The sequence below is a fragment of the Pipistrellus kuhlii genome, unplaced genomic scaffold (genome assembly GCF_014108245.1).
Source record: "Pipistrellus kuhlii isolate mPipKuh1 unplaced genomic scaffold, mPipKuh1.p scaffold_m20_p_15, whole genome shotgun sequence".
NCBI classification, from domain to species: Eukaryota; Metazoa; Chordata; class Mammalia; order Chiroptera; family Vespertilionidae; genus Pipistrellus; species Pipistrellus kuhlii.
This window is the reverse complement of record NW_023425460.1, coordinates 30,194,916-30,216,150: the sequence shown is the minus strand read 5'-3', so window position 1 is coordinate 30,216,150 and position 21,235 is coordinate 30,194,916. Positions and strand designations below refer to the sequence as shown.

The 21,235-nt window shown below is 55.2% G+C and overlaps 1 protein-coding gene across 3 annotated transcripts; it reads left to right on the top strand.

Moving 5' to 3' along the window:
- Positions 1-246: 246 nt before the first annotated feature.
- LOXL4 (lysyl oxidase like 4) lies at positions 247-20,659 on the top strand. 3 transcript variants are annotated; one of them, XM_045581972.1, is made up of 16 exons: positions 288-384; positions 2,731-2,797; positions 4,859-5,172; positions 5,723-5,901; positions 6,973-7,178; positions 8,463-8,501; positions 8,663-8,882; positions 9,631-9,817; positions 9,996-10,150; positions 10,846-11,013; positions 12,016-12,178; positions 14,615-14,858; positions 15,932-16,047; positions 16,727-16,863; positions 17,226-17,337; positions 19,381-20,659. In XM_045581972.1, exons 3-16 carry the CDS (start codon positions 4,890-4,892, stop codon positions 19,449-19,451), a joined length of 2,280 nt encoding a protein of 759 aa, XP_045437928.1. In that variant the 5' UTR covers positions 288-384; positions 2,731-2,797; positions 4,859-4,889; the 3' UTR covers positions 19,452-20,659. The 3 variants fall into 3 exon arrangements, with proteins under 3 accessions (XP_045437930.1, XP_045437928.1, XP_045437929.1); XM_045581973.1 differs by having other exon boundaries at positions 290-384; positions 9,634-9,817; XM_045581974.1 differs by lacking the exon at positions 2,731-2,797 and having other exon boundaries at positions 247-384.
- The last annotated feature ends 576 nt before the right edge of the window (positions 20,660-21,235 follow it).

Sequence of the window (21,235 nt, the reverse complement as noted above, 5' to 3'; positions counted from 1 at the left end):
GGGGACTCGGATCGTCCTGCGGCAGCGCCAGTTTCCTCCACGGAAAACAGGTCCCTCCACCCGACCCCCCGCAGCTTCCCGACCCAGGGATTTCCCCGGCCGGTGGGGCCAGGACACAACCGATGCGGGCTGGCACCTGGCCACTCTGGCCGGTCTCCCGGCTGGGGGGGGGGGGGGGAGCCGCGGGGGAACCGAGGGAGGGAGGGAGACCTGGGCGGGGCACCGCCTCCTCCGGGGCCGCTGGGCGGGGCCTCCTTGGAGCCCGCGGGGTGGGGGGCCCGCGGCCCAGCGGGATAAAAGGGCCCCGGAGCCCCGGGAGGCCCGTTGGCGCTGCTTCGCCGCGGCGCCCGCCCGCCCCGTCCCGGACCGTCTGCGCTCCAGCTGGTGAGCCCCTGCCCGGCCCGGCCCTGGGTCTGCCTAGCCGTCCTGTCTGTCTGTCCGCTTCCTTCTCTCTGTGGGTCTGCAAGCCTCTGAGGGTTCCCGAAGGCTGAGCGGGGAGGGTTGGCCGTCCCATGGATGGGGCAGCCTGGCTCCCAGGCGCTCCCAAAAGTTGCTTCCAAGTTCCGAAGCTTGGCCCCGGGCCCGCCCTGGCCTCGGGGTGCCTGCGTGTCTTGTCCGGGAGTGCGCTGAATGTAACCTTCTGTCTTCTCACCTGGGAGGAGGCAGGGGAAGGGGCGAGGAGGCAGGTTCAGCCGTCACTCCTGTGATTTGGGGGACTAAGAGGCAGGGCAGAGCCAGGCTCTCCAACAAACCAGGTGAGGACTGATGAGAGGGGGAGAGGGAAAGGGCACCGGCAGGCAGGGGATGCAGCCTGGGCTGAAGGCTCCAACTCCCAGGTGCTATGGCGGGACAGGTAGGGCTCCGAGACCATTGCTGGCTCTGCTTCGGGTCACCATAACCCATGATCCCAGGGAAGGGGTCAGGTCTGAGAGGGGAAGCCCCATCCCATTTGCAAAGAGGTCACATGATCCCAAGGCTGGTGCCCACCAGAACAACGTCCCCAGTGCTACCTCCTCAGCACCCTCGGGCATTCCCAGCCCTCCTTGGGGGGGCAGGTGCCGAGTCCCAAGCAGCACCTGGACCAGGTGCCTCTCTGCTTCATGCTGGCAGGGTCCTGGTCTGGCATTTATTTGCACTCAGTGCTGGCACCCACCCCAGTGCCTTCACACCTCAGCAGGTTGTAAATCAACCAGCAGCAGGGTGGAATTTCATTCATTTCCCTGCCACCCTTCCTTCTCCCCCCTCCTCCTCCCACCTCCCTCCCTCACGCTGAGAGCCTGGCTTCTGGAGGCAGGCTGCCTGGGTTTGAGACCTGGCTGGGCATGCTACCTGGCTTCTCTGGCCCTCATCTTCTCCGCTGTAGAGTGGAGATAAGTCTTCAATCAATATTTCTGTATTATTTAATAATAATAATTATTATTAATCCCCCTCCATCCTTCCTCTCACCCTGTCTCCTTCTCCTTCCCTGGGAAGAGTGCCAGTGAGTCTTTCCTTCTCTGAGGGAGGCTCCTCAGCCCGGTCCTCTTTTCTGTGCTCAGCCCCTGAGGACCAGCTTGGGGAGACACTGTGGATACTGGTTGTGGAGGCAGGAAGCAAACACACCAAGTGCTAGGAGGGTGGGACCTGGGAGGGCTGGATGGAGGGGGCAGCTTTCGAGCTGGGTGTTGTAGGAAACTAACAATCTGAAGGAGAGGGAAAGGCCACTCCAAGTAGAAGGAACCGGAAGAGCAAAGGCTGAGCGGCTGGGAATGAAGGTTGCAGTGGCAGGAGGGCTGGGAAGAGGGGTGCCCCCTGCCCCTGATTCTCCTGGGCAGCTTTCATGGAAGGGAGTGAGCTGCCCTGGCCTAGCACCCGGGGTCCTGCAGCAGAAGCTCACCCCTGCCTCCAGGGAGTCAGTCCCCTTGGAGGGAGGGAGCCTGTTGTTCCAGGACTGTCCACAGCTTCTAATAAGACCTCCATGACGCTGTGGGACATCAGCCACAGGCAGACCTGCCCACACTCCACAGCCCATCAGAGCATGTCTTACCGAGAGGGTCCCTCAAGTGCACCACCTCTCAGAGAGGAAGGCGCCAGACTCAAGTCACTTTGGTGGCAAAGTGAGGAGCATCCTGACTCCTGGGTCAGCGAGCAGGCTGCTTTCCCAGGCCAGACCCAATGTGACCACTGGGTCCTCACAGCTGGAGGAGCCGGTCCTTCCCATCCTCTCTGACCATCTGTGGCAGGACCTTACCCACAATGACTTCAGTTTGGCTCAGTCCCTGGCTGCCTACCTCCCCCTTAGGGGTGATGGAGGAGGGAAAGGGGACATCCCAGGCAGCTGGGAGCCCCCACAGGCTCCTGAGTGGGGAATGACGTGAAGAAAACAGTGTTTAGGTCTGGAAAGGAATTACGGGGGGGGGGGGGGGGGTATAACGGGGCAGGAGGAGACTTCAGCGGTGAGAAAGGGAAGGTTTGGGGAAGTGGAGAGAAGAGAACCTGGGCTCAGAGGGGAAAGAGACAAAGCTGGAGGATGTCGCAAAGCAGGGTCCCAGGGTCTTGCTGAGGAGTTAGGGTGTGGCCTCCATTCCTTCTTGATCCAAAGAGGAGCTGGGAGCAAACTATGGTGCTATAGCAGCTGTTACTAACTGAGAGCTTGTCAATTGAGAGCTTGCTCACCTAACGGTCAAGATGTATTCATTCATTTAACCTTGGCAATAATCCTGAAATGCTATTATTACTCCCATTTTACAGACAGGAAACTGTGGCACTGAGGAATTAAACCACTCGCCCAAGACCACCCAGAAGCCAAGTGACAGAGGTGGGTGGTGAGGCCAGGAGTCTGGCTCCATCTGTACACTTCCGTGCTGTGCCACCTCAATCCATGCAACCACGAATATTTCCCGGGTGCCACCTCCACACCTGCTCTACACTGGGCACGAGGGGCACAACACACAGTCCCTTTCCCTTTTAGTGGAGCTTCATTCTAGAGCCCACTCAGCCCAGTCCTGGGCTGGCCAACGCAGGCCAGGCAGCTGAAGGGGGAGGGACTGGGTGCAGCAAGGAAAGAGAGATTCTCCGCAAATACCAGCCTGTGGGGAACGGAGTGGCAGGGACCCCCGAGAATGTGCTCTCTCTGGTGCAAGTCTGAACAGGGAGCCACGAACCCAACCCTCTCCATCCACTGCTCCAGGCAGCCTCAGGCCCATCGGCAGCAGAGCCCCATCCGCACGGAGGAATCCGGCACTGATGGCTGCAGACACTGACACCTTCTCTCGATGCTCCTCCCCCAGCCTGGCCCCAGGCCCAAGGCTGCTAACACATGAGGGAGAGAGGATCCCCCAACCCCATCCCCTTTAAGGACCCAAAGACCATCTGCTTTCAGCCTCCTCAAGGCAGGAGCCCTCTCTCTGGTGTATGGCCACTGCCTAACCCTCCCAGAGCCCCTCACTTCCTACGGGATCAAGCGACCCTGCCCCTCTCCGCCCGCTGCTCTCGCACTTCTTCTCCTCTCCCCTTCTTTACCCATTCTGTCCTGTCTACCTGGAATGCAGAGTTTTCCCATCTGCGAGAACTCTCCTTCCTCTAACAAAGCCCCGGTGAGCTCCCCTTCTCCGAAAGCCTTCCCTAATCCCTCTTCTCTGGGCTTCATGAGAGCAGGGAGTAGTGTTGACATCCTCACGTCCCTGTCCCAGCACCTGACCCGATAGTTGGCCTGTAGCCAGTATCCCACAGATGTTGGTTGGATCCGTGTACAAATCACACACCTCGCTGGACCTAGAGCAAGGGCGGAAGGACACCACAGACTTCCAGCTCAAGGAGATACTACACAGTACAGGGTGGGGCAAAAGTAGATTCAGAATTGTGAATGAGGGAAACACAGTTTATTCTTGTATTATTATCAATATTATTTCTTAATTATTGTATATTTTCCATACAAACAACTGTAAGTCTATTTTTGCCCCGCTGTATTGGTTCAACCGCCTCACTTTCAAGATAAAGGCTCAGGGCCTAGAGAGTTTAAAAGACGCCCCCAAGCCACACAGTAAATGAGTGGTGGAGGCCTAGACTCCCCTCAAATGACCCCAGCATCCTGTGCGCCTTTTGTGGGGAGGGTGGCCAGGGTGCTGGGAACCTCAAAAGGCAGGTGAGGGCAGTTCCCCTGGGGTAAATATTTCTGGTCCTGAGGGCACCTTAAGGTCTCCCCCATTACTCCAAGGGTAGGTCACTATATATATATATATATATATATATATATATATATATATATATATGCCTAAGCAACCAAATGACCAGTTGACCGGTCACTAAAACTTGCACTGACCACCAGGGAGCAGACGCTCAACCCAGGAACTGACCCCTGGTGGTCAGTGTACTCCCACAGTCAACCTCCTCGGTCCCTCCCCCACAGCCAGCTGGCCCCAATTGCCCGCCAGGCCGAGGGACCCCACCTGTGCATGAATTCATGCACTGGGCCTCTAGTTTACATATAAAACTGTATCAAGAATAACTGTTTATGGAGCACTTACCATGTGGTAGGCTTGTGCTATGCACTTTACATCCAGTTTTATATTTAACACTCACGACAACAGTGCAAGATAGGAATTATTATCCCCACTGTGCAGGTGAGGAGGTTGAGACTCAGTAAACTAAACTTAAACTTCCTCAAGGTTACATGGCTCATGAATGGTAGGTTTGAGCCAAATTGACTAACCTCTGAGTCCAAACTCAATCAGTGCCAGCACACACGCGCACGCGCGCGCGCGCGCACACACACACACACACACACACACACACACACACTTGGAGGGGCCCTGCCATGTTTGGCTCTGCCTGAGGCCAGGGGTAGGTGGTGATTGTTGTCCTGTTCACTCATTCCCAGGTGCCTTGCCTCAGCTGTCCTTGGAGTCACCATGATGCGGTCCCCACCTGCTACCCTCTCCCTGCTCCTGCTGTGCCTGCTGCTGGGCCAGGCCCCTCTTGGCAGGCCGCAGTCGCCGGGCACCCCGAAGCTGCGGCTGGTGGGCCCAGGAAACAGGCCGGAGGAGGGCCGCCTGGAGGTGCTGTACCAGGGCCAGTGGGGCACTGTGTGCGATGACGACTTTGCTCTCCAGGAGGCCAACGTAGCCTGCCGCCAGCTGGGCTTTGAGGGGGCCCTGACCTGGGCCCACAGTGCCAAGTATGGCCCGGGGGAGGGTGAGTGACAAGCTGCCAAGCAGCAGGACGAGGAAATGGCAGCGGGCTTCTCTCAGGGGCTGGGCTCCCTGAGGCTCCTACAGAAAACATCCCACCCGTCCTTTAATTCCCAGCTCCGTGACCTCCCACGAGCCTGTGCTGAGTGTCTCAGCTGAAGAGCCTCCTGAGCCTCCCATTCTTGCTCGCAGTGAGGCCACCACGATTGCCATGATCACAGCCCAACTAACTTCCTTGAACAGAGTGATTGGCACACCGTGGGTGCCTAGCAAATGTTGAATGGCTGGATTCATGGATGAATGGGTGAATAGGTTAATCTAATTACTAGACCAATCTGGCATTTTCCAAAAAGATTCTACAGAACCTGATGCCAAGAGGAGGCAGGAAGCAGGGTTATAAATAAATTCCAGGAGAACCAAATCCTCTCCTTCCTCCATCCCACTTTCTGCTCAGGGTTTAAGAGGAAAGTTTATAGCTGTCCGGGAGGCACAACCCATGCCCTGTCTCTCTGTGCTTGTCCCTGAGCATCACCTGCCTGTCCCCTCCCCCTCAGGACCCATCTGGCTGGACAACGTGCGCTGTGCGGGCACAGAAAGCTCCCTGGGCCAGTGCGGGTCTAATGGCTGGGGTGTCAGCGACTGCAGCCACTCGGAGGACGTCGGGGTGGTGTGCCAGCCCCAGCGCCAGCGCGGCTACCTTTCTGAGAGAGTCTCCAATGCCCTCGGGCCCCAGGTGAGGAGGCTTTTCGGTCCCTGGCCTGAGCCAAGTACAGGGAGCCTCCTGGTAATGAACCTGGAGGAGGGATGGGGGGGTAAGGAGAGCAGAGCCTGGGCTGAGAAGCATCCTGGCCCGGACTCCTGTTGGTGCATGGACAGAGGGTCCCAGCTTGGGGGTGGGCAGGCCCGGGAACCAGAGGCTGGGCCTGCTGGGAATCACTGAAGCTGCTCCCCATAAGGGAGGCAGCAGGGGGGCCAGGGGCTGCCTCACCCACAAGGCCCGGCCACAATTGCTGCCTCTTCCCGGCACAAACAACCCCGAGCTAAAAACAGCCCAAGCCAAACAACAGGAGCAGGCAGGGCAGGTCCAGGCTCCTGCCATCCCCTGCCAGAGAGCCTCAGCCTGAGGACAGCAGGCGGTGGCCCACTACATGCCGTAGGCCAGGATGGGGGGCTCGCCGTGGTCTAAGTCAGCCTGGGGCTAAGGTGAGGGTCTCCTGGGCCAAAGGACCCTGTGGGCGGTCTCAAGGTCTGCCCGTCCTCACATCGCCCTGGGGCCGCAGGACGGCTCCTCTGTGCCTGGGGGAAGCCCCCCAATCCCAAGAGCTCCCATCCTGACCCCAGGAAGGGTGCAGACCTGCCTGCTTCCCTCTAGCATAGGGGTGTCGAACTCAATCAGAGAAGGGGCCAAAATCTAAAATCCAGCCTAAATTGCGGGCCGAATGGTTTACCGAACAGTCATAAACTGTCATTGTGATGGAAACGCAGCGGAGTGCAGTGATGACAGCGCGGTGCGGGCCACATTGCAAGGCCTGGCGGGACGGATTTGGCCCGCGGGCCTTGTGTTTGACACATGTGCTCTAGCATGAGGGAAGGACCCTAAACACACCGAGGTTCTGCCTCATGCTCACGCCATGGCCGTGGACGAATGCCTCCCCCTGCCTGGGCCTCAGTTTTCCGGCCTGTCCTGTGAGGGGGCTGTGTGGGGTGCTCTGTAAGCGCTCTGAGCCCCAGCTTCCCCAGCGAAGACCTGCAGTGGGCTCAGCGGGGCGGGAATCTCGGCCCACGGTGCCCATGCCCCCTGCAGGGCCGGCGGCTGGAGGAGGTGCGGCTCAAGCCCATCCTGGCCAGCGCCAAGCGGCGGAACCCGGTGACCGAGGGAGCCGTGGAGGTGAAGTACGAGGGCCACTGGAGGCAGGTGTGCGACCAGGGCTGGACCAGGAACAACAGCAAGGTGGTGTGCGGGATGCTGGGCTTCCCCAGCGAGGCGCCTGTCAACGGTCACTACTACAGGTAGGAGGTCACTGGCAGGGGGTGCGGGGGAGGCGGGGGGTGCTTGTGGGGCAGTGGCATGTGTGAGTGCATGCGTGTGACACACGTGGGACCTGGCAGAGGTCAGGGAGGTTGGCAGGGTTGGGTGTGTCTGTGGCAGGTCATTCAGTGGGTGAGGGGACTGGGAGGGAAACAGGCCCCAAAGAGGAATGTTCCTGGGTCTCCTGGGGGATGGATCCCACAGAATAATGAAGAGGAAGGTGAGGGTGAATGTTGGGAGGCGCCTAGAAACGGTCAGAAACCAATCGATACAAAGAATAGCACAGAGCACTCGCCCACTAAAAACAGCCGAATGTGAAATTGTGTCCCTGACTTAAAAAGTAGACTTTGCTGAAGAGCCTGACAATGCTGCCCAAGGACAGACACCTGGGTTCTGGCCTCAGCTCTCCCCTCTGCAAGGCACCGCCTCCACGTTGCCCCAGGGAATTTCCTCAGCTCTCAAGGCGTGGGGTGGGGCAGCATGTGGGAGCGCAGACATAGAATCCTCTGTCGGAAACGTGACGGGGCTGTCTCAGGATTGCATCAGCCTGTCTGAGGGCCAGGCAGGCTCCCCAGCTCTGCGGAGTGAAGACTGTTCTCCTCCAGGGAGGGATCTCCCACAGTCCCGCTGAGTCACCCCCCTGCCAACCCCAACCACGCTTAGTCACTCTGTCCTGTGTCTCCGACTTAGAGGACCCTGGTCCTGAAGACCCACTCGGTTCCAGCCTTGGGGGTGACTGACGTGGGGGCCCCCGACGCCCCACCACCCAGTAATTGCACATCTGGGCCTGGCTGACTCGCTTACCACCCATGGGGAGGGCAGCCCTGATTACAGCCTCCGGGTGGGCAGCCGCCATCAGCAAGGCCTTCACCCTCCACCTGTCCCCAGAGGACCTCTTCCCCTGCCTCCCTTTTTGCAGGGGGCCCCCTAAAGGCACCCCTCCATCTGGCATGGGGAGAGGGCGAGCTGGGAGCTGCCTGCCCCGGGGGCGCCAAGTGCAACAGAGACCCCGCGTTAGGGTTGATACGTCGAGAGAGAAGAGAGCGTGCGGGGCTCTGCGTTTCTTCCCCGTAAAATGGAGGACATTGATACCTGTGAGGTGGTCGCCTCTCAGGGCTGCTGCGAAGCTCAGCGCAGACATAGGATCTGTGGGCGAGTTTTCAAACTGCGGAGTCCAGTGCAGACTCAAGGACCACTGGGAGGAGCCAGGGTGACGGGTAAGACTTCGGCACCCACTCCACTCCCCACTGTTTCCTCTCCTCCAGGAAAGTCTGGAATTCGAAGATGAGGGATCCCAGGTTCAGGTGAGGAGTGTGCCCTTGGGGAAGGATGCAGAGGGGTGTGGCGTGAAGGACCTCCCTCCCACCCCTCCAACCCTCCACCCCTCCACCCCCCAAGGCCTTGCCTTCCTGAGCCCTGAGCTTCCATCAACCCCTCCCCCACCCTCAGTCTCCCTGTCTTCCAGGCTGAAGAGCTTGGCCCAGAAGAATTCCTTCTGGATCCACCGGGTCAGCTGCCTGGGGACGGAGCCCCACGTAGCCAGCTGCCAGGTGCAGGTGGCGCCAGCTCGGGGCAAGCTGCGGCCAGCCTGCCCGGGTGGCATGCACGCTGTGGTCAGCTGTGTGGCAGGGCCCCGCTTCCGCCCTCTGAAGGCCAAGTCTGGACGCAAGGAGCCCCGGGCAGAGGTGGGTCCCGTGGTGCCTGCACCCCGGCCTGGGAGCCGCAGGCCCCTCTCTCAGCAGCACCCTGCCTTTGGCAAGGACGGGTGGGCGGAGTCCAGGACAGGCAGGAGGGAGGGACAGCGGCCCTGTCCCCTATCAAGGAGGTATCGGTGCACAGAGTGGTGGCACCCTGGATGTATTTAAAAGGAACCGTTTATATCCCTGCCATAAACGGAAGGTTGACATCACCTGCTATGAATAGAAGGTAGCCATCAAAACAGTAATTACATTGCAGCTATATCCCGTATGGAACCTGAGCCTGGCCCTTTGTTATAAAAAGCAACCAGCCAGTGCTGGTGAGGTGGTACAGACAGGGCAGGGCAGCGCGCAGGAGGTGGTCTTCCTGGTGAAAGGAAGGAGGGGAGGAGGCTTACAACGGAAATAGCCTCCCGCTCTGTGAGTCAGTCTAATTAATGCCATGTCCCCGCACGTCCCTAAAATCACGCCACGGATCCCTTCAGCCCCAAAGGACACAGGCGCAGAGGCTGGCATGAGGCAGGGACTGGCCTGGTGACCGGGTGGCAGGGTTGACTTTGTTCTCACTGTCATATCGTGGTGGCTCTTAGGGAGGTTGAAAAAAACAGCTTATTTGAGGGAATAGCTATGGGCAGAGACACTGACTCTGCCCAGTTTATAGGGTCCAGCCCGGGCTCCCACAGTGGCTCAGCCCGTCCCTCCTCCTGCGCCCTCCCTGATGCTGGTGTTTGCCCAGCAGGAGCCGAGGGTGCGCCTCCGCTCCGGGGCCCAGGTGGGCGAGGGCCGGGTGGAAGTGCTCCAGAACCGCCAGTGGGGTACCGTCTGTGACCACGGGTGGAACCTCATCTCTGCCAGCGTCGTGTGCCGCCAGCTGGGCTTCGGCTCTGCTAAGGAGGCTCTCTTTGGGGCCCAGCTGGGCCAAGGTGAGCGAGGAGGCCTGGGGTGGAGGGTGGCGGCCTGGAAGTGCTACTGGTCCATCCCTTGGTGGTTCTGGGGTGCCCGGGCCCAGGACAGAAACTCTCCCCCTCTGTGGTGGGGAAGCCACAGCTGCGGGGCGACAGAGCTGGAGCCTCAGTGGCATTGCTCTCCCTCCCTCTGTAGGGCTGGGGCCCATCCACCTGAGTGAGGTGCGCTGCAAGGGATCCGAGCGGACCCTCGGTGAATGCCCCTCCCTGGACGGGGCCCATAATGGTTGTCAGCATGAGAACGATGCTGCTGTCAGGTGCAACGTCCCAAACATGGGCTTCCAGAATCAGGTGAGCCCAGGCCTGGGCATGGCCTCAGGCTGGGGACTGGGGAAGCCCTGAGGTAGCGCCAGGACACCGCATGGAGCCAGGGGGAGAGGTGAGCGAGAGACAACCAGCGCTTCTGCTTTGGGCCCAGCTGGCCTTGCCTAGAGACCCTCGCTGCCTGCGTCTGTCTGCCCTGGCCTGGCCCACAGCCCCTCAGGACAGCGGGAACTCTAGGTGGCTGCCCCTCCCCTTACACTCTCTCTGGATCCCTGTGAAGTTGAGAAAAAGGTGCAGAGGGAGGAGGGCTATGGCTGTCAGCTGGGGAGTGGCACCAGGAGGCTCACAGGATGATCAGCGTTCACTGCCATGCTGAGGTGGCCGGTGGGAAGTCTCTGGGTCTCTGACCTGGAGACCTCAGTTCTCTCTTCTGTAAAGTGAGTAACTGTCTCGCAGGGTCACTGAGAAGGGGACGGTCGGTATGAGATCCTCTGCAATTAGCGAGTCGCCTTTAATGGTAGGAGTTCAGATAGGAGGGGGGCAAGTCCTGGAAAAGGAGCCCGGGGAACAGGCATTTGAGTCATATTTCTTGAGCAGGCAGGGACCTTAGGGAGAGCCCAGAGGGAAGTGTCACGTCAGGGCAGCACGGTGAGCTGGCCTGCAAATCCCGAGCACCCCCTGCTGAGGCCACCCTGCTTCTCACACCCCTCTGACCATTGCAGGTGCGCTTGGCTGGCGGGCGCAGCCCCGAGGAGGGCGTGGTGGAGGTGCAGGTGGAGGTGAATGGGGTCCGACGCTGGGGGACCGTGTGCAGTGACCACTGGGGGCTCAACGAAGCCATGGTGACCTGCCGACAGCTCGGCCTGGGCTTTGCCAGCCACGCTATCAAGGTAAGTCTCTGTCTTGCTCCCAAACTCCCTGTGCTAAAGCTACTAACCATCCACCCATTCATTCAACAATTCATACTGAGTGAAACTAGGCCGATGTAATGCTGGGTGCTGGGGGTGCTGCGGTGAAGACAGATGCTGCCTCACAGAGCAGTCCGCCTAGGGAGGGAGACAGTCACTAATACAATGTTCACACAACAGGCACATGGTTGTGTCTGCAGAGATACTATTGGAAGTTAGGCCTGCGAGCTGGAGAGGAATAAAGAGCCCATGCCAAGTCCTGGGGCCAGAGGAAGCTCCACTCGGCAGAGGAAATCAGGGACCAGGGTGTGGCTAGTAAGGGCGAGTGATGTGAAGTGTGAGGGTGGAGGAGGCAGGGGCAAGACCACTCAAAGCCGGCAGTGCAGATTCTAAAAGATTTCTTCCTTGCTCTTGGGCAAACAGTTGGGGTGGGGACTAATGTGACTACAGGAAACATGCTCAGGAAACAGTGTGGCAGTACCCCAGGTGGAAATGATGCTGGCTGGGACCAGGCGAGTGGCAGTCCTGGTAGAAACAAGTGGATAGATATTAAGGCAACAAAGTCAAGAGGTTTTAACTGCGATGTGCTGGCTCCGGGGCATGCTGGGCACACCCACCTGGCAAACCAGGGCCACCCCTGAGTACAGCCGACCATCTGGGGCTGGGAACTGGGACAGGCCACCTGGGTGGGCAGGAAGGAAACAGGATCCTCCTCTTCAAACAGCTGAGGGCTGCCAGGTGGGAGAGGGATGGGAGCAGGGCCATGGGATGTGGAAGCCGCACGCAATGTATTTCTGCCTCACGACATGGAAGAAATGGCTGTTATCAGCGGGGTCCGAAGTGGCATGGACTGCGCCATCTTACTAAAGGTTTTGGGCTGAGGCTGGGCACAGCATGGTGGGGGTATTCTGACGGGTCCAAGCATAGATGAGAGTCCAAAGGTACCTCTCGACCCTGACTGGGTGATGCTGGCTATTTTTTTAGGACACCTGGTACTGGCAGGCGACAGCGGGGGCTGAAGAAGTGGTGATGAGCGGGGTGCGCTGCTCAGGCACAGAGCTGGCCCTGCAGCAGTGTCAAAGGCACGGGCCAGTGCACTGCTCCCACAGCACGGGGCGTGGCTCAGCGGGAGTCTCCTGCACAGACAGTGAGTAACGAGAGGGCCCGTGGGGTCATGGGGCAGGCAGGCTGGCTGGCTCCCCTCAAAGCAAGCCTACACCTCTCTCGCTTAGGGAGGGCTCTGAGGCTAGTCCCAGCTCCAGGTCAGCAGGGTGGGAGCAGAAGGAGGGCTGGCCTTGGAGTACCAGCTCTGCCAGTTAGCAGCTGTGTGTGGCCAAGTCAGTTCACACAGGGAGGCCATCTCTGCCCTGTCCGTTCTATGGAGTCATTGTGAGAATCAAAACAGAGAATGTGTGAAAACATAAGGATATACAACAGTGTTTTCCAATGTTCATATCATGACCAACACTTAAAAAAAAAAAAAGAAAGAAACAGAATAGAAAACAACAGAATGAGTTACATTTAGTAAGGGCAGTATTTTTTCCTGGAATTATGTATATGTGTACTAGGTCATGGCATGAAATATATTTCTCACTGCGGTTTGCAGTAAGGGAAAAGTTTGAAAGCTGTTGTGCAGGGTACATAGTAAATGTGAGGGTATGTGGGCCTCAGGCTCCCAGTGTATTCTCCTGAGCTCTGGGATTCATCCAAAAGGCTACAGGCCAAGCCCGTTCTCAGGCATCCGTCTGTCCCACGCACTGAATCCGGGGGCAGCAGCATCTGCTTGACATCTGCCAACCAGGTCTGTGCCAAGATAACTACGTATATCTCGCCCAAAGGCTAGAGGCTGGCACCAGCCCAAGTGGCCTCTTGACCTTCTTCCCAATGAGGCTTCAATGCCAAGACATCCTTCACCTTTGTCAGTGAGCTTTAGGGCTTTCTCTGCCCAGTGAACCTGGAGGAACACTGGGCCTAGCAGCACGCCCTGCCCTGCAGGGTGATGGGACACTGGGGTGAGCCCACACCAAGGCTCACGGCACAGTAGGGGCCTGCTCCCCACTAGCTCACTTCCTGGGAATGGCAGCTCTGCTCCTGAACACACTTGAAGCGTCACAACAGCTTAGCACAGCCTCCTGCTGTCTCGGTGGACACCTTATTAGTCCTCTGTGATTCTCCTCGTTTCATCCTTTCCTTTACTCTCTCTTGTCATTCTCTCTAAAAGCTCTCTCTCTTTCCTTTGGGAACTCTGGGGTTTGTCAGTGGATACACCCTGGGTCTCTCCAAAGCATACCCCAGGAACTTCCAGTGCATTTTTAGTGACAGCACAGGGGTCATATGGCCACCCAGCTGGTCCCCACACCCACCCTCAGAGCGTGTTTCCAGCGCAGGCCAGTCAGCTCACAGGCCCACCCACATGATGCCTCTGCCAAAAATCTGAACCGGAACCCTGTTTTGCACGACACACATTGAGAACAGGCAACTTTCCTCTCTTGATGCTCCATGGCAACAACTGTGGGTCTCCACATCTGTGTTGTCACACGCGAGGGGCAGCAATTAGAGGAGACATGTGGCTTCCCAGGAGGGTAAGAGCCACAGTGGCAGGAAGGGAGCGGGAGAGGCCCTGAGCAGTTTATCAAGACTCCAGCATGTCGAACTGCTATGCAGAGAAGCACCAGAAATGGCCATGGTGCCTCAGAGGGGAGCGCATAGGATGCCCTGGTACGAACACCCATGAGAGCAATCAGGTTAGAACAGAGATTGTGGAGAAGGCGCCGGCCTAGGAACTGCAGCGGCATGAACCAGAATGGTAGATCAGGAGCAGGCTTGGAGTTTACCCTCCCAACTGCTCCCCTTCCCCCTCTCCCAGCCCTTACACTGAAGGGACTGAGGCCCGGAGGTAACCAAGCAGCGCTTACTGAGGGGTTAGCGGAGCTCAGCGACACGAAGGCAGACAGGCTGAGAAGCATTTCACAAAAGAAATACTAGCTGACATCAATTACATGCCTACGCGGCCCAATGACTTAAGCGCCTTACAGGGATTATTGCATGAATATCACTATTATTGTCCTCATCTTCCAGATGAGGAAAATGAGAGACAAAAAGGTTAAGGAATTCACAGAGATTGTTAATGGTGTAGCCAGAAATTAAGCCAAGATAGGAACCTAGGCAGCCTGGTCCCAAAGCCACAAGCTTAACCTTGACACTGTAACATGCCTACTGGGTTAGGGCAATAGATCAGTGTTTCCCAAACTTCTCTCATGATGAGAATCACCTGGTGGAGTTGTTAAAATACAGATTCCTGAATCCCAACTAAGAAGTGCTAAACTAGAATTTTTGGGAACATGTAGGGAAAATTGTATACTATATTGTTAATGGTGTACAATTTTACCTGTATGTTCCCAAAAATTCTAGTTTGGGAAACACTGCAATAGATCGTTCCTTTGTGACTAGAACTCACATCTCCTGACTCCTAAACCACCCTGCCCTTCTGGGGTCCCCAAAAGAGCTTGAGGGCAAGCCTATCAAGGGAGCCCCAACAGCTGCCTTCCAACCTTTGCATCCCCTCATGCCCTCTGCGGCCCAGGTGCTCCGGACCTCGTGATGAACGCCCAGCTAGTGCAGGAGACGGCCTACTTGGAGGACCGCCCCCTCAGCCAGCTCTACTGCGCCCACGAAGAGAACTGCCTTTCCAAGTCCGCTGACCACATGGACTGGCCCTACGGACACCGGCGCCTGCTGCGCTTCTCCTCACAGATCTTCAACCTGGGCCGGGCTGACTTCCGTCCCAAGACAGGGCGCCACAGCTGGATTTGGCACCAGTGCCACATGTTAGTGACCGCCCGTGCCATGGCTCTCCAGGGACAAAGAGCAGGGGCCCGGGGCCAAACCCGCCTGGCCTCAGGCACACTTTCCCGGGAGGGGTGTGCACCCTGGGGTAAGAGCCTCCTTCCTAGAGGCCTTACTGACCGTGCCTCCAAGGAGGCGATGGGGAATCCCAGCAACGTCGGCCCTGGATGTGCCCATGTTGGTCGTGCTCATGGGGTCCATTTCCCACAGTAACATCCAACAGAGCCATTACTGCCACCGGGGCTGGTCTCTGTTAGGATGATATTGGACAATTTTTCTATGTTGGACCGTAGGCCTTGTCTTTAAAAGCTATGTCAAGTGGGGACTCCTAGAAACCTGCAGACCCAAAATAGACATCCCATTCAGGATGCTGGCTCTGCAGGAAACGCTTGCTGGTCTCTGCAGCAGCACAGCAAGGTCCCCAAAGAAGAGCTGGAACACTGGTACTGAAAGGAGACAATGAGCATTCTTTCCTATCAGGAGTCCCCAGCCCAGACAGGAGGAGAGACAATGCTGTGACAAAGCAGAATGGAAAGTGGTTTTTTCTTTAGGACTCGGCCTGGGTGGGGAAAGCTGAGAGGAATGGGCACCACTGGGACTTGGCCTTGCTGAGATAATAATAGTGTGAAGAGTTGTCATTAGAACTGGATTGGAAACAATGGTAGCAATTTCACAGGCTGACAGGGAGCAAAGTAAGCACCCTCTCAGCAGCTCAGTTCCCAGGCTGGTCCCCTAGAAGTGCCCCTTCCTTCCACTTCCCGATCAGGCCTTGAAGCCAGGCCCAGCCTGCTGGAGGCTACCAGGGCAGAGCCTTCACTTCTCACCTGGGTAAGACCCTAGGAAATGGGGCAGCTATGTCCTGCTGCTGGGCAGGGGAGCTGAGAAAGTAGGCCATATGTCACTAATCTTGGGTTTAGGAGAAGGGCACTGCCCTGCTATTATAACATTCTCCTCTGAGTAATGATGGGGCCTAGTCCTCAATCTTCCCTGCCAACTTCTCCAAAGAGGACCCTCTTCTGTTGCTGCTAGACTGACAGCTCTGCCCCTTCTGCAGGCATTACCACAGCATTGAGGTCTTCACCCACTATGACCTACTCACTCTCAATGGCTCCAAGGTGGCTGAGGGGCACAAGGCCAGCTTCTGTCTAGAGGACACAAATTGCCCTGCAGGTATGTGGCTTCCTGTCAGCATATCCACCCCGTTACGTTCATCACCTCTACTGGGGTCAGGTTCCCCTCTGCCCTGCTCAACAGCCCCTGGCACCTGGAGACTCTTGCTTGGCAACTGTCAGCACTCAAGGCAATTCAAAATGATCAATTCCTTACTTTTTGAAACCGTAGGTGGAAGGTCTCTACTTCCTCTGCATTCCTACCCAACACACTTTGTACCAGCTTTAAAATACTTGGCACTTTCCTGTTTTGGATAATAGTTGCAGACCTGTCTCATTTCTGCTAAATTGTTTGAGGGCATAGATTGTCTGATTCCTACTTATATACCCACAATTCCGAGCCCTTAGGAATAGGCATGGTAAACACTGGCTCCTGAGGGCTGGATGGATGGAGGGACAAATGTAGCTCAGCAGAGCTGGAATCTTCCAACCACATTTCCTAGGCCAACAAGGCTTTCGCTAGAGCATCCAAAGAAAGAACCTCTGTCACAGATGGGGTTTGTTGCAGTGCTGGATCCCTGGCTGATACTGAGGCAGGTTATTTAATCTGGCTGCATATAAAACCTGCTTGGGAAGACGAGTGTGAGGACTATAGGATAAAGTATGTGAAAGACCTAGCAGAAAGCTTGGTCCCAAATGCCTAAACCAGTACCTCAATAACTCAGTACCCTTCCTCACAGGACTGCAGCGGCGCTATGCATGTGCCAACTTTGGAGAACAGGGAGTGACCGTGGGCTGCTGGGACACCTACCGGCATGACATTGATTGCCAGTGGGTGGATATCACAGACGTGGGGCCCGGGGACTATATTTTTCAGGTAAGAGGGCTCATGGGACTCCCCACAGGAAGTTCATTTTCTCCACATGTTCCAAAAGCTTCCCTGAGGTAGAAAAGAGTATCATAAGGTCAGGTCTCCCACAGGTCTGGCCCTCGAAGGGACTGTGTGCTACAGGGGAAAGAACATTGACTCAGGATCTGGAGGGTTTGAGTCCTGACTTTGCGGTCCCCATCTATAAAACAGGGATATTAATGTCTACCTCCTGGGGTGACTGAGAATTAATTAAAGAATATAAACATGCTTTGTGGAACTACACACAATGTAAAGGATTATTCCAGTCACTATCAACTCACTCAGAAGTCAAATCACCTGTTTTCAGTTGTCCCCTCCTTTCGCTCCAGGTGGTTGTGAACCCCAAATACGAGGTGGCAGAGTCTGATTTCTCCAACAACATGATGCAATGCCGTTGCAAATATAACGGGCACCAGGTCTGGCTGCACAACTGCCACACAGGTAACTGTGAGCCACTAGGGGATCAGCCCTATGTGGGCTTGGGAGCTGGAAGACTCCAAATGTACCATGTGTGACTTGAAGGTGTGTGTAAAAGGCTAGGTGTGGTACAGAGTTGAGTTTGACGTCTTCACAGGAAGATTTGCAAAACAAACTGACCAGAATTATCAGCTTCACCCAATAGCTACTTCTTTCTACATCCCTTTGTCCTAAGGCCGTTTGGATTGTAAACTTTTCCAACTGTCCTGGAGTCTTTCCTATTACTCAAGCCATGTCAGGATTTCCCTATTCCAGTTCATTCTTTTTTCTCTCCCTTTCATATGGTCTTTATTAGTTGCCTCTATCTTAAGCTTCTCACAGACAGAAGTCCCCCAGATCTGCCTCCAACTGTGCTCATTGCTTGACAGAAGGGGACCATCACAACAGGGCGCAGGATAGGTGTGGGATTGGAAGTATCAGACAAAAGAGGAAGCAATGATCCAGTGGGGGCAGAGTAAGGAGGTGGTTGTTCTATGTGTTGATAAAGAAAGGTAGCAATTCCTCCATCTTAAAGTTTTTAAATGCTTGTATTTGCAATGGGCTGTGTGGGTTCACATCCACACTTGTAATAGGTGGGGTGGGGCAGATCTGTCCATTCATTTAACGAACATTTACTAAGACCTCATTCTATGCTGAACACTCAGCCAGGCACTAGGAACATATATAGGAGGTGCACAGTTCATTGTCAAGTAGGGCAAGCAGACATGCAAATGGTAACCCCAAACTGGTATGAACTAAACAAGCAGAGAGACAGAAAGCAACAACCCAAAGGAAGTGATGTTTGAGCTGGGTTTCAAAGGCGGGACAGAAGTCAAAGAAGGGAGGAGTAGGAGAAAGCATAGGATTTGGTTTATAAAAGGCTTCTCCGAGATCCAAATTCAACTCCAACCACTTTTTATCTGTAAGACAGTGAGGAACTCACCACCTCAGAACGTTTCTCTATTGTACTTCAAACCCACTAAGGTTGTCTGCAGAGGGTTGTGATGGTTCCTGCTAATACAATAGACTTTATCCAGTGGGCTTCTGGGAACCATTAATAAGTTATAGTCAAGGGGGCAAAAACATCAGATTTATGTTTCAAAGATAACTCTGGCAACAGATGGAAGACCACGAGAAGAGGAAGAAGAAATAGCTAAGGGTTGAACATGTGTGACTAAGTAAACTTCGCAGCCATTCAATCAGACAGGAGTGTTAGAGGAATCAGGAATTGGAGTCTGACGCCGTGCATATGGAGACAGTAGATCCTCCACAATGCTGGCAGCAGGCTGCAAGGCACAGGACGGCGAGGGAAAGAAAAACAATGCCGTTCTGGTCAGTCAGTGTCCTTGAAGAAAACAGGCAGCATGCTTGAATGAGAGTCGAAGTTATTTAATAAACAGACTATTTATAGAGGTGCGAGTAAGACTAAGGAAACAAGGGGCGTTGAGACATCCAGGGATAAGCAAGAGTGGAAAACCATCCACCTTTCGGCTTGAAGGGGCGAGGGTATCCTGGAACCAGATGAAAGCTAGAGCTGTGGATGAGGGAGAATCTGGCCGGGAGCTATAGTAGACATGACTGCCAGAACGAGGGAAGAAACACCCCACCTTCTCTCCTTCCACCCTCTCAATCTCTTGCTGTTGCTTTCCACTGACCTAAATCAACCAGAAACCAGAGGATGAGATCCAGGGTGAGGCAATCTAGGGGGTCAGTTCTCCAGGGCACAGAGAGGACAAACCTAGGGATCAGTTCTCCAGGGCACAGAGAGGACAAATCAGGGTAGAGATTGAATCTGGAGAGGGCAAAGGAGAGCAACCAGCACAACTGTTTTCCATCCAATAGCCTATTCTTCCCAATGTCCCTGAAACCACACACCTGTCGGGTCTGTTTCTGTAGAATGAGTTGGGGTCTGTGCCCGGGACCAACCAGATGTAGAGCATGACGTCAGCAGAATGTCTGTGTAAAGTTGTCAAGGAAAGGATGACTGTGGTGGGTTGGTCACTTAACCTGTTTTCCTTTGGCCCACAGGGGATTCATACCGAGCCAATGCAGAGCTCTCCCTGGAGCAGGAGCAGCGTCTGAGGAACAACCTCATCTGAAGCCGTCACTGCACATTCCCAGCTGCTGCCCACACATCAGATACCTCAGCTTATTGGAGCCATGCCCTTCACAGAACCCTGACTCAGAGGGAAATGGGCCAGTGCCAAGGGGCACCAAGAATTGCTCAGGAAGCCTTTTGATGGCAAGATCACCAAACCAGGATGGTACTGCTCCCTTGGAGTGGCTCTAGGCCTGTCCCTTAAGGGCCTTTGGTCTATGGACTATGATTTTTCCAGGCTTTGTGCAGCTAAACTCCTCTTGCATAAGGAGACACAATCTTTCTTGGATTTTGCCCCCGAGTTCCTGGGTCAGGAGCAATCAGTTCCTTGGGGATGGACTATGGTCCAGGCCCCCACCTAAAATAGTGCTTTGCACACGTCTTGGAGAAGACAGGGGCAATACACGGGAGGTGGGGTTAGCTCTCTGCATGCAGATCAAAGCAACACAATGTGTGTCAATGTCACAACTGGCAGCGAAGTTTGTGAATTCATTGCCTTGCTTGATCTGTCCTCATTTAGAACTCACCTGTCATACTGTCTGTTCTTTAGGGCCCTTACCTTTATCCTACTGTACATATGGGTGTTTCAAACATCCCTGAAAGCATGGGCCTCAGGCATCCCCTTATCTCCTGGTGGGCCACCACCACCAGTTGCTGAGTGCTTGAGAAGGGGCACGATTTGCAGAAGTGACCAGATAGGGTCTTCCTGCAGAGCAATAAGAGAAAAAAAGCAGAAAGTCTGCTGGATAATGTGGACCTCAGCCCCTGCCAAGGAAAAACTACGTGCCATATACCTGGCAGGCAACAAAATGTCCCCCTCAAGATCACGGTGCATCTCAGGACTGGCCTAAATTTCAGGTCTCAGCCAAGTTTCTGAAGTGAGCTTTGCATTGAATACATTTTTGCAATGGAAAGAGCATCAGTCAAATAAGCCACTCATCTCTGTAGGAATAAGAAGACAGGTCTGGTAGAGTGGGGGAGAGGAGACTATGAGGGGACATTTAATTTCATTAAAGACTATATCTAGGAAAGGCCACCATCCCTTCTTGATGTAGCTATAATATGCTCTTGCTCAGGTAGTACACAATCCCAGGGTCTTCTTGGACACGATTCTTCATCTTTTCTCCACTTAGACACACTTAAAAGATGATCCTTACCAGTCTGATACCCCAGAGCCAATAAAGGTTTTTCACTATTGACAGTTACAAAGACAAGACTGGCTGTGATTCTTTGCAGTTCCCAGTGCACCAACTTTACCACTTTCACTCCCACTAAGCTGGTGACCAGGCTGCACAGGACACACAACAGTCCCACTGCATTTCTCTGATCAGCTATCAGCCTACTGTCTGCTTCCCAATCCCCTCCCCAGGCTGTGCTGAAACAGGGGTTAGGAAGGTTAAGGGATGAAAGGTAGGTGGCAAGACGGTCAAGCATTGTAAACTTTTATAAATGAGGCTGCAAAGTCTACATGAATGATAACAGCTGGGGCAGATTTACAATAGTGTGTCCCACTCTCGCGCCTCCCCTCACTCCCCATTATCATGAGCGCCACCCCCTCCTTAGAGAGCGAAAAGGAACATGCTCTGGGTACACTCTATGAATACAAAGACATGCTTTCTTCCTTCTCCTCTACCTTCTCTTTTCAACTCCCTCATCTCCTTCATTAGGCAGAGGGAGCATTATATTTTGGCACAGCCATTTAGGTAAACAAGGGAAGGACTGATTTCCTGTTGGAGCCAGCAAACATCTCCCAAACAGTAACAACATTATACTCGCACATGCAGC

What these genes read in the sequence shown, in the direction of transcription:
- LOXL4 (XM_045581974.1), top strand. Translation starts at nt 4,890, where the DNA reads ATGATGCGGTCCCCACCTGCTACCCTCTCCCTGCTCCTGCTGTGCCTG. An exon ending in ATTTGGCACCAGTGCCACAT is followed by an intron (nt 14,859 to 15,931) that starts GTTAGTGACCGC and finishes CCCCTTCTGCAG; the next exon opens with GCATTACCACAGCATTGAGG. An exon ending in GCTGCACAACTGCCACACAG is followed by an intron (nt 17,338 to 19,380) that starts GTAACTGTGAGC and finishes TTTGGCCCACAG; the next exon opens with GGGATTCATACCGAGCCAAT.